At 46.8% G+C, this 12,617-nt stretch overlaps 1 protein-coding gene across 1 annotated transcript in view; it reads left to right on the top strand.

Annotated features, from left to right (window-relative positions):
• TRPV4 (transient receptor potential cation channel subfamily V member 4) overlaps nt 1-12,617 on the top strand; it is a 99,362-nt gene that overhangs the window by 62,499 nt on the left and 24,246 nt on the right. Inside the window, exons 6-8 of the mRNA XM_044288749.1 lie at nt 8,457-8,755; nt 9,961-10,140; nt 12,031-12,189. Coding sequence (XP_044144684.1) covers nt 8,457-8,755; nt 9,961-10,140; nt 12,031-12,189 — 638 coding nt within the window. The remainder of the gene's footprint in view (nt 1-8,456; nt 8,756-9,960; nt 10,141-12,030; nt 12,190-12,617) is intronic.

The following is a 12,617-nucleotide window of genomic DNA, read 5'->3' as shown; positions in this document are numbered from 1 at the left end:
AGGATATATTTTTGTTCAGGGTTGAAATACAATTCCCAATTTAGCAATTTCCTAATTTAGTGGTTTCTGCTGTATCAGACCTACTTTAAATCTATCCCTAAAAGGGTATATTAGATTCAAGGTGCAGATAGGGTCATTCTCAATAACTTCACACACACACGCTACTGTGCATTTCCAAGTCTAATTCTGTCTGTAAACGTATACCTTTGACCCAGCGCCTAAATAATAGACCTCAAATTTACATTCATCTAAATCTGTGTTTATTGCTGTGGCTGGTCAAGTTATTTAGTGTCCGTCAAAGCACAGTTTTTGTTCTGGGTTGAAATACAATTCCCAATTTAGCAATTTCCTAAATTAGTGTTTTCTGCTGTATCAGACCTACTTTAAATCTATCCATAAAAGGGTATATTAGATTGAAGGTGCAGATAGGGTCATCCACAATAACTTCACACGCTACCGTGCATTTCCAAGTCTAATTCTGTCCGTAAACGTATACCTGTCATCCAGCGCCTAAATACTAGGCCTCAAATTTATATTCAGCTAAATCTGTCATTACTGCTGTGGCCTTTATTAGTGTAATACGGTACCTAAATAGATAGCCAGATAGTGTTAGGTGTCTGTAAAAAAAGGCCTGAATTTGAATTCAATACATTGGGCCAAGTAATATTTTTCTTATTGTGGTGAACGATAACAATGAGGAAAACATCTAGTAAGGGACGCGGACATGGTCGTGGTGGTGTTAGTGGACCCTGTGGTGCTGGGAGAGGACGTGGCCGTTCTGCCACAGCCACACGTCCTAGTGTACCAACTACCTCAGGTCCCAGTAGCCGCCATAATTTACAGCGATATTTGGTGGGGCCCAATGCCGTTCTAAGGATGGTAAGGCCTGAGCAGGTACAGGCATTAGTCAATTGGGTGGCCGACAGTGGATCCAGCACGTTCACATTATCTCCCACCCAGTCTTCTGCAGAAAGCGCACAGATGGCGCCTGAAAACCAAGCCCATCAGTCTGTCACATCACCCCCATGCATACCAGGGAAACTGTCTGAGCCTCAAGTTATGCAACAGTCTCTTATGCTGTTTGAAGACTCCGCTGGCAGGGTTTCCCAAGGGCATCCACCTAGCCCTTCCCCAGCGGTGGAAGACATAGAATGCACTGACGCACAACCACTTATGTTTCCTGATGATGAGGACATGGGAATACCACCTCAGCACGTCTCTGATGATGACGAAACACAGGTGCCAACTGCTGCGTCTTTCTGCAGTGTGCAGACTGAACAGGAGGTCAGGGATCAAGACTGGGTGGAAGACGATGCAGGGGACGATGAGGTCCTAGACCCCACATGGAATGAAGGTCGTGCCACTGACTTTCACAGTTCGGAGGAAGAGGCAGTGGTGAGACCGAGCCAACAGCGTAGCAAAAGAGGGAGCAGTGGGCAAAAGCAGAACACCCGCCGCCAAGAGACTCCGCCTGCTACTGACCGCCGCCATCTGGGACCGAGCACCACAAAGGCAGCTTCAAGGAGTTCCCTGGCATGGCACTTCTTCAAACAATGTGCTGACGACAAGACCCGAGTGGTTTGCACGCTGTGCCATCAGAGCCTAAAGCGAGGCATTAACGTTCTGAACCTTAGCACAACCTGCATGACCAGGCACCTGCATGCAAAGCATGAACTGCAGTGGAGTAAACACCTTAAAAACAAGGAAGTCACTCAGGCTCCCCCTGCTACCTCTTCTGCTGCTGCCGCCTCGGCCTCTTCTGCTGCTGCCGCCGCCTCAGCCTCTTCCTCTGGAGGAACGTTGGCACCTGCCGCCCAGCAAACAGGGGATGTACCACCAACACCACCACCTGCGTCACCAAGCATCTCAACCATGTCACACGCCAGCGTTCAGCTCTCCATCTCACAAACATTTGAGAGAAAGCGTAAATTCCCACCTAGCCACCCTCGATCCCTGGCCCTGAATGCCAGCATTTCTAAACTACTGGCCTATGAAATGCTGTCATTTAGGCTGGTGGACACAGACAGCTTCAAACAGCTCATGTCGCTTGCTGTCCCACAGTATGTTGTTCCCAGCCGCCACTACTTCTCCAAGAGAGCCGTGCCTTCCCTGCACAACCAAGTATCCGATAAAATCAAGTGTGCACTGCGCAACGCCATCTGTAGCAAGGTCCACCTAACCACAGATACGTGGACCAGTAAGCACTGCCAGGGACGCTATATCTCCCTAACTGCACACTGGGTAAATGTAGTGGCGGCTGGGCCCCAGGCGGAGAGCTGTTTGGCGCACGTCCTTCCGCCGCCAAGGATCGCAGGGCAACATTCTTTGCCTCCTGTTGCCACCTCCTCCTACTCTGCTTCCTCCTCCTCCTCTTCTTCCACCTGCTCATCCAGTCAGCCACACACCTTCACCACCAACTTCAGCACAGCCCGGGGTAAACGTCAGCAGGCCATTCTGAAACTCATATGTTTGGGGGACAGGCCCCACACCGCACAGGAGTTATGGCGGGGTATAGAACAACAGACCGACGAGTGGTTGCTGCCGGTGAGCCTCAAGCCCGGCCTGGTGGTGTGCGATAATGGGCGAAATCTCGTTGCAGCTCTGGGACTAGCCGGTTTGACGCACATCCCTTGCCTGGCGCATGTGCTGAATTTGGTGGTGCAGAAGTTCATTCACACCCCGACATGTCAGAGCTGCTGCATAAAGTGCGGGCCGTCTGTTTGCGCTTCCGGCGTTCACATCCTGCCGCTGCTCGCCTGTCTGCGCTACAGCGTAACTTCGGCCTTCCCGCTCACCGCCTCATATGCGACGTGCCCACCAGGTGGAACTCCACCTTGCACATGCTGGACAGACTGTGCGAGCAGCAGCAGGCCATAGTGGAGTTTCAGCTGCAGCACGCACGGGGAAGTCGCACTGCGGAACAGCACCACCAATGACTGGGCCTCCATGCGAGACCTGTTGCGCTGTTTCGAGTACTCCACCAACATGGCCAGTGGCGATGACGCCGTTATCAGCGTTACAATACCACTTCTATGTCTCCTTGAGAAAACACTTAGGGCAATGATGGAAGAGGAGGTGGCCCAGGAGGAGGAGGAGGAGGAGGAGGAGGAGGAGGAGGAGGAGGAAGAGGGGTCATTTTTAGCACTTTCAGGCCAGTCTCTTCGAAGTGACTCAGAGGGAGGTTTTTTGCAACAGCAGAGGCCAGGTACAAATGTGGCCAGCCAGGGCCCACTACTGGAGGACGAGGAGGACGAGGACGAGGATGAGGTGGAGGAGGAGGAGGATGAAGCATGGTCACAGCGGGGTGGCACCCAACGCAGCTCGGGCCCATCACTGGTGCGTGGCTGGGGGGAAATGCAGGACGATGACGATACGCCTCCCACAAAGGACAGCTTGTCCTTACCTCTGGGCAGCCTGGCACACATGAGCGACTACATGCTGCAGTGCCTGCGCAACGACAGCAGAGTTGCCCACATTTTAACGTGTGCGGACTACTGGGTTGCCACCCTGCTGGATCCACGGTACAAAGACAACGTGCCCACCTTACTTCCTGCACTGGAGCGTGATAGGAAGATGCGCGAGTACAAGCGCACGTTGGTAGACGCGCTACTGAGAGCATTCCCAAATGTCACATGGGAACAAGTGGAAGCCCAAGGCCAAGGCAGAGGAGGAGCAAGAGGTCGCCAAGGCAGCTGTGTCACGGCCAGCTCCTCTGAGGGCAGGGTTAGCATGGCAGAGATGTGGAAAAGTTTTGTCAACACGCCACAGCTAACTGCACCACCTGATACGCAACGTGTTAGCAGGAGGCAACATTTCACTAACATGGTGGAACAGTACGTGTGCACACCCCTCCACGTACTGACTGATGGTTCGGCCCCATTCATCTTCTGGGTTTCTAAATTCTCCACGTGGCCAGAGCTAGCCTTTTATGCCTTGGAGGTGCTGGCCTGCCCGGCGGCCAGCGTTTTGTCTGAACGTGTATTCAGCACGGCAGGGGGCGTCATTACAGACAAACGCAGCCGCCTGTCTACAGCCAATGTGGACAAGCTGACGTTCATAAAAATGAACCAGGCATGGATCCCACAGGACCTGTCCATCCCTTGTGCAGATTAGACATTAACTACCTCCCCTTAACCATATATTATTGTACTCCAGGGCACTTCCTCATTCAATCCTATTTTTATTTTACCATTATATTGCGGGGCAACCCAAAGTTGAATGAACCTCTCCTCTGTCTGGGTGCCGGGGCCTAAATATATGACAATGGACTGTTCCAATGTTGGGTGACGTGAAGCATGATTCTCTGCTATGATATGAAGACTGATTCTCTGCTGACATGAAGCCAGATTCTCTGTTACGGGACCTCTCTCCTCTGCCTGGGTGCCTGGGCCTAAATATATGACAATGGACTGTTCCAGTGTTGGGTGACGTGAAGCATGATTCTCTGCTATGACAAGAAGACTGATTCTCTGCTGACATGAAGCCAGATTCTCTGTTATGGGACCTCTCTCCTCTGCCTGGGTGCCGGGGCCTAAATATATGACAATGGACTGTTACAGTGGTGGGTGACGTGAAGCCAGATTCTCTGCTATGGGACCTCTCTCCAATTGATATTGGTTAATTTTTATTTTATTTTTATTCATTTCCCTATCCACATTTGTTTGCAGGGGATTTACCTACATGTTGCTGCCTTTTGCAGCCCTCTAGCCCTTTCCTGGGCTGTTTTACAGCCTTTTTAGTGCCGAAAAGTTCGGGTCCCCATTGACTTCAATGGGGTTCAGGTTTGGGCTGAACTTCTCGAACCCGAACATCCAGGTGTTCGCTCAACTCTAGTGAAGAGCCTAAACATACACTGAGCAAAAATATAAACGCAACACTTTCGGTTTTGCTCCTATTTTGCATGAGCTGAACTCAAAGATCTGAAACATTTTCTACATACACAAAAGACCCATTACTCTCAAATATTGTTGCACTTCTCCGTTGCCGAGATAATCCATCCCCTCACAGGTGTGGCATATCAAGGTGCTGATTAGACAGCATAAATATTTCACAGGTGTGCCTTAGACTTTCCACAATAAAAGGACTCTCTGAAATGTGCAGTTTGATCACACCGCACAATGCCACAGATGTCGCAACGTTTGAGAGAGCGTGCAATTGGCATGCTGACTGCAGGAATGTCTGGCAGAGCTATTGCCCGTGCAATAAATGTTCATTTCTCTACCATAAGTAACAAAAACGGGCCAACTGACCCAAGAAAACCCCAATAAAGTGCACATCTGCAAATATAAAAGCATGTAAATTTTATTGAAACATAGAGACACACAGACAGCTTAAAAATTGTATACAATAAACCAAGTGCTGGTATAAGATAAAACCAGACACACACAGCTCCCACCAGAGTCCGAAAATAAGGACACAATGTCTATGGTTGAGGTTAGACAATAACAGGTAGCACAGGAACAAAGGAACCAAATAAAGGTCTACTATATAGAAATAATAATGTGGCATCAAGGCACTTGATATCTGTATAACAGTGCAACAGGTCAACCTGAATCTGCATGGATGGGTCTGTGGCATCCAAGTAGTGCCCATTTCTCTGCCATAAGCCATCTCCAATGGCGTTTCAGAGAATTTGGCAGTACATCCAACCGTCCTCACAACCGCAGACCACATGTAACCACACCAGCCCAGGACCTCCACATCCAGCATGTTCACCTCCATGATCGTCTGAGACCAGCCAGCCGGACAGCTGCTGCAACAATCTGTTTGCACAACCAAATAATTTCTGCACAAACTGTCAGAAACAGTCTCAGGGAAGCTCATCTGCACGTCGCCCTCATCGGGGTCTGGACCTGACTGCAGTTCGTCGTCGTACCCGACTTGACTGGGAAAATGCTCACATTCTATGGCGTCTGGCATGTTGGAGAGGCATTATGTTCACGGATGAGTCCTGGTTTTCACTGTTCAGGGACAGATGGCAGACAGCATGTGTGGCGTCGTGTGGGTGAGCGGTTTGCTGATGTCAACGTTATGCATCGAGTGGCCCATGGTGGCGGTGGGGTTATGGTATGGGCAGGTGTATGTTATGGACAACGAAACACAGGTGCATTTTAGTCATGGCATGCACAGAGATACCGTGACGAGGTCCTGATGCCCATTGTTGTGCCATTCATCCACGACCATGCAGGGCCCCATATTGCAAGGATCTGTACACAATTCCTGGAAGCTGAAAACATCCCAGTTCTTGCAAGGCCCAGCCTACTCCTCAGACATGTCACCTATTGAGCATGTTTGGGATGCTCTGGATCAGCGTATACGACAGCGTGTTTCAGTTCCTGACAATATTCTGCAACTTCGCACAAGCTATTATAGAGGAGTGGAGCCAACATTCCACAGACTACAATCAACAACCTGATCAACTCTATGCAACGGAGATGTGTTGCACTGCGTGAGGCAAATGGTGGCCACACAAGATACTGACTGGTTTTCTGCCCCCCCCCCCCCCCCCGTAAGGCAAAACTGTGCACATTTCAGAGTGGTCTTTTATTGTGGGCAGTCTAAGGCACACTTGTGCAATATTCATACTGTCTAATCAGCACCTTGATATGCCACACCTGTGAGGTGGGATGGATTATCTCGGCAAAGGAGGAAGTGCTCACTAACACAGATTTAGACAGATTTGTGAACAATATTTGAGAGTAATGGGTCTTTTGTGTATGTTGAAAATGTTTGTTTCAGATCTTTGAGTTCAGCTCATGCAAAATGGGAGCAAAACCAAAAGTGTTGCGTTTTATATTTTTGCTCAGTGTAGATGTTTCTCAAAGGAATAATGAATGCCCAGAATAATGTATATTGTGTAGCCCTAATTATGTCGTGAAAAATATTATGCAAACAACCCATTCTAATGACACAGACCTGAAACTAATCTATCATTTAATAGACACCTGCGTGCTGTCCCCAGGGCAGGTGGGGGTGTGAGGCTTTTTACAACGTTACCACAGCAGCAGCATGGTGACACCCGAGCAGTAAGACTATAGAATTACATACATCAGGCTCCAGAATATCATATGAATTCAGTGTAATGTTACATTTTATACACCGCAGAAAACGATGATGATTTTAAATAATCTGTTGTTTATATGAATCTTTTGACATTCCTGGAAATATTGTGCATAAAATAAATGCAAATATACATGTGTGTGTGTGTGTATAACCAGTGACATAAGGACAGGCTTTGGAGTAGATAATAAGTCTGAACACTCTAAAATACAGAAACGCCTGCACAGCAGAGACGACTGTGTTCGTTTTGTGGACTGCAAAAAGCAGACACCGGCCATGTGCTCCCCGCATTGCGGTGCGACCTATTGACTTCAAAGGGTCCACGATCCCCAAGATGGGACTAAAGGTAGGACATGTCCTGTCTTTTGTGGCACGGCACTTTTGTGTGTCCCCGGGTCCTTGCGAAAGATGGGACATATCCTATCTTTGGCTGCAGATTGCAGACCCATGGAAGTCTGTGGGTCCACACTGCTATGTGGGGTGCACATGACAGGTGTTCATGTTTTTAGATCTGCGGTCCTCAAAATGGACACGGTCGTGTGATTGAGGCCTTAGACTGGAATCACACGTGCAGTTTGTGTTGCAGTTTTTGACAAATTAAAAAAATAGGTGTCGGGCTTTAGTAACCCGCTTCCTGTGTCTCTACAAAAAATGTATTTTAATAGAAGTGGGCATGTTTTGTCTATGCAACTATAACTACTATAATACTTACTATAATAAAAGGGGTTAGGCCACGAATGGTGTAAAAAAAAAAAAAAAAGAAAATTGGATACATTATAGTACATGACATGGATCGAGCCCCTTCCCCATTCATTGCTCCAGTTGCTCTGTTAGATTCTCTTCAGGTTGGCAGTGCAGGGTGTGTCCTTTCTCAGGGGCTGTTTTCTTTCCGCTGCTGCTCAAGCGGCGTGTTCTTGCTGCTGCAGCTCACTCCCTATCGCATATGCTTTCTGCTGCAGATCTCCCTGTAACTGTCACAGTGGGTAATAGAAGATGGGGCTTGGTTGAAGTTGAAGGATGCACCTGAGCATGTGTAACCACCTCAGTAGGTAAATTACAAATGTAACTAGTTTTTTCTTAAATGTAATATTAATCTACTATTAACATTGGCAAACCCCTTTCATTTATGTTGTGGTTTAGACTGGTGAGAGAGTTGAATGATCTTTTCTGGTCTAGGGTATTGAAGAGCTGCCCCATGGTACTTTTAATAAGCAAAGCCTTCAGTGAAACTTCTATCTATACCCTTCCCATTCTCTAGGATCATGATTTCCATGAACCCTGGGAGAGGTCCATTATAACAATTAACCCCCCCCTAAAAAAAAAATATGAAAAATTGTTGACCATTGGTAAATACATGTGTCTTTATTTTTCTTATTTCCTATTTCTTATTATCCCAGGTGAACTCCCACTATCTCTGGCAGCTTGCACCAATCAGCCTGACATTGTGCATTACTTGACCGAAAATGCTCACAAGAAAGCAGATCTACGTCGTCAAGACTCAAGGGGAAATACTGTCCTTCATGCTTTGGTGGCTATCGCTGACAATACAAGGGAGAATACCAAATTTGTTACAAAAATGTATGATCTTCTTGTCATAAAGTGTGCCAAACTTTATCCTGAAATTAGCCTGGAGGCCATTTTGAACAATGATGGCATGTCTCCCCTTATGATGGCAGCAAAACTGGGTAAAATAGGGGTGAGTATTTCACCTGAATTCTTGGTTTTAAAGGGAACCTGTTATCAACTTTATGCTGCCCTCTGTGATTGGCGACATACATACTGATTTCAGCGGGGTGTCAACCATGAACTAAAACTAAGTGGTTGCCAAGAACCAGTGGTGTAACCATCACAGCCTGGGCTTGGAAGAGAGTCATAGCTGCCTGAGCAGAGTCATGGTTATTCATGTTCTCCTGCTCTCCCCACTCACCTTCTGATAATTGGCAGTTCTCTTCTAGAGAAGAAAATAAGGAGAGAACTGCCACTCATCAGCTGGTGAGTGGGGAGAGCAGGAGATCATTAAAGATTTGTACCCATGAAACTGGCTGATCTGTTACATGTGCACTTGGCAGCTGAAGGCCTCTGTGTTGACCCCATGTTCATATGTGTATGCATTGCTAAGAAAAATGAAGTTTTAATATATGCACATGAGTGTCTGGGAGCAATGGGGACGTTGTCATTACACCTAGAGGCTCTGCTCTCGCTACACCTGCCATACCCACTGCACTTTGACAGGGCCAGGCAGTGAAACCATATTCACTCCTAGTCCTGTCAACCAAAGTGCAGAGTGAGCAGCAGCTACAGAGGGAGCAGAGCATCTAAGTGTAATGACAACACCCCCGTTGCTCCTAGAGGCTCATTTGCATATATTAAAACATCGTTTTTCTCAATACAGGCATATATGAACATGGGACCAACACAGATTTCTCCAGGACAGCCAGTTTCATGGGGTACAGATCTACAAATGCCCTTTTAAAATAATGAGTCTTCTCGGGCAGTCATGACTCAAATGAAACCCAGGACTCAGTGACATGGTTGGAATACAAGTCTGGTACTAATTTCTTGGGTTTGCGGTGATGGCAATGCTGTTGTTTTTAGTTTGGTGTTATACTGCTCTCTAGTGTTCATAGTGGTAATTACACCACATTCTAAAGTACATTTTGTGTTCCTTAATGTGTGTCACTTTACAGATCATTTCACATTTCATTAAAAAAAAAAATGTAAATCAAGAAAAAATGTCCTTGTTACTAGTTTATGATAGTGAATCATACTGAGATGTCCATGCCTGAACCAGATCATGGACATCTGTCTCTGTATCGATACTCTGGAAACAATCTTGCTAATAATGCGTATGAAATGTAATAATAATAGTTAACACCAGTTTCCTATATTTTTCGGTTTCAGATATTTCAGCATATTATCCGGTTAGAGATAAAAGAGGAAGAGGCCAGGCACTTGTCTCGTAAATTCCGGGATTGGGCTTATGGCCCTGTTTACTCCTCCCTGTATGACCTATCTTCTTTAGATACATGTGGTGAAGAGGTCTCTGTACTTGAAATCCTGGTTTACAATAGCAAGGTTGAGGTAGGATCAGATACTATTGCCTTGTTCTCTGTAAACCGATATCCTAATACAGCAATATATTGTAAGGCTGGGCTGACTGCATCATGAGAACTCTCGTTGAGGCTCCATACACATGACTGTGTGTATTTTGTGGTCCGCAAATTGCAGAACCCCAAAATACGGATAGCTGTGTGCTGCAGCTGCATTTTTTGCAGACCTATTGACTTCCACAAAAAGATCATGGAACCACGGATCCTTTGAAGTCAATGTGTTTGCAAACAAAAATAAAATATCAGGACAGCACATGGAATGCATGCGTAGTTTGCTGTCTTGCAATTTGCGGACCGTAAAACACAGACGTTGTGTGCATGAGGCCTTAACATTTGGCAGACTTTTACTTGCAGTCTCGTATTCAATTACAGATAACGTCTCATGCACATGATCGGTCTACAAACCACAGATCAGCAAAATCCAGACACTTTCCGTGTGCAATCTGTGTTCTTCTCACTCCCATTACTAAAATGGCTATTCTTGTCCCCAATACGGACAAGAATAGGATATGTTCTATAATTTGCAGAACAGCAACACGACAGCACATGCCCATCCGTGTGCTGACCATTTATTTTTTTGCTTACCCATAGAAAGGAATGGGTTTGTGTGAAATCTGCAAAAAATGCACTTTGAAGATGGATACAAAATGCGCTCGCGTCCATGAGGCCTAATACTATGTGGGAACCAATGGAGAGGTGGGCTTGATCTGTTCACATGATTGTGGTATTGGGTGTGAACTGGAGCATTACACTTTAGATGTCTGTCAAACCCTCGGGGGATTCGGCCAACCATCTAATGAGTAAGGCTCCATTCACACGTCCGCAAATGGGTCCTCATCCGTTCCGCAATTTTTCGGAACGAGTGTGGACCCATTCATTCTCTATGGGGACGGAATGGATGCAGAGAGCACACAGTGTGCTGTCCACATTTGCGGAGCGCGGCCCCGATCTTCGGGTCCGCAGCTCAGCAAAAGATAGAACATGTCCTATTCGTGTCCGCAGCTGCGGACAAGAATAGGCATTTCTAAAGGGGTGCCGGGCGGGTGTGTTGCGGGTCCGCAATACACCACAGACATGTGAATGGAGCCTAAGGTTGGGCAGCCAGGTTGCACCTGCAAATGCTTTGTTGCAGAGATTTTGGTCGCCATGTGCTTCTGTGCTTTATAATAGTAAGGGGCTATTCTAATGAAAACCCAATAAATGTCAAGAAACAGCTGCTCCTCATGTCCATTTTTAACAATAATACACTGCTGTAAAAATTAGGTATACAGATAATATCTGTTTTTCTCATGTTCGGAATTCCATAATGCGTTTTGCGGATGTCATACTCCACCCTGTTATGTGTCCGCTCCTAAAGTACAAGTGTCAAGGTAACGATACTGGAAATATTAAAAGGGTTTCCCATACTTAGAACATCAGTATCTATCATCAGGATATGCCCTCAATATCAGATTGTTGGCGGTCAGACATTCGGCATCCCCACCAATCGGCTGTTTCGGGCAGCCTCCAGGATTTGGAAACTATACAATAGACGGATCTGGAAGCACACATTTCTGCTCGCTGTGTAATGGCTGTGCTGGAGTACTGCAGCTCAGCTCACATTCAAGTAAATGGGAGCTGTGCTGTGGTACACCAGTGTCGGAAACTGCACTGTGGATGGAGCCTTCCATCCACAGTAGTCTCCAGTGCCAGCGGCTACCCGAAACAACTGATTGATGGGGGATCTTACACATAGACCTTCACTTTATTTTAAAATCAGAAATTCTTTATTCTGCAGCCACCTTTGTCCACAATCTGTTACTGCTGCATGTTTTTGTGTCCATTCTATTTATAAAGATACTATGGATTATTTTTTATGCAGAACCGTCATGAAATGCTGGCAGTGGAGCCCATCAATGAACTGCTGAGGGACAAATGGAGGAAGTTTGGCGCGGTCTCATTCTACATCAGTGTTGTCTCCTACCTCATTGCTATGATCATTTTTACATTAATTGCTTATTACAGGCCCATGGAGGGCAAAGTAAGTGTATACTAAATTACAGTCAGGAATATAAATCTCCAGGACAGGGTAGATATGGATTTTGAGACCTTCTGTATACAGGTAGAGGGCTCGTTCGTACGCTCCGCAATGCACGTGCACCTTCCGTGGGGCAGGCGCATGGGGATCGCAGACCCATTCACTTGAATGGGTCTGCGATCCTTCTGTTCTGCAAAAAGATAGAACTTGCTCTATCTTTTTGCAGTGCGGAAGCATGGAACGGAACCCCAAAAAGCACTCCGTTAGTGTTCTGTTCCGTGCTTCCGTTCCGCATCTCCGGATTTGCAGACCCATTGAAGTGATGTCAATGCGGAATGGCCATGGAACGGTGCCCGTGTATTGTGGATCCGCAAATGTGGTCCGCAATACGGCAACGGGCATCACACGTTCGTGTCAACGAGCCAAAAGTT

Source organism: Bufo gargarizans, chromosome 1, assembly GCF_014858855.1.
Source record: "Bufo gargarizans isolate SCDJY-AF-19 chromosome 1, ASM1485885v1, whole genome shotgun sequence".
Classification (NCBI taxonomy): Eukaryota; Metazoa; Chordata; class Amphibia; order Anura; family Bufonidae; genus Bufo; species Bufo gargarizans.
This window is presented reverse-complemented; position numbering and strand designations above follow the sequence as displayed.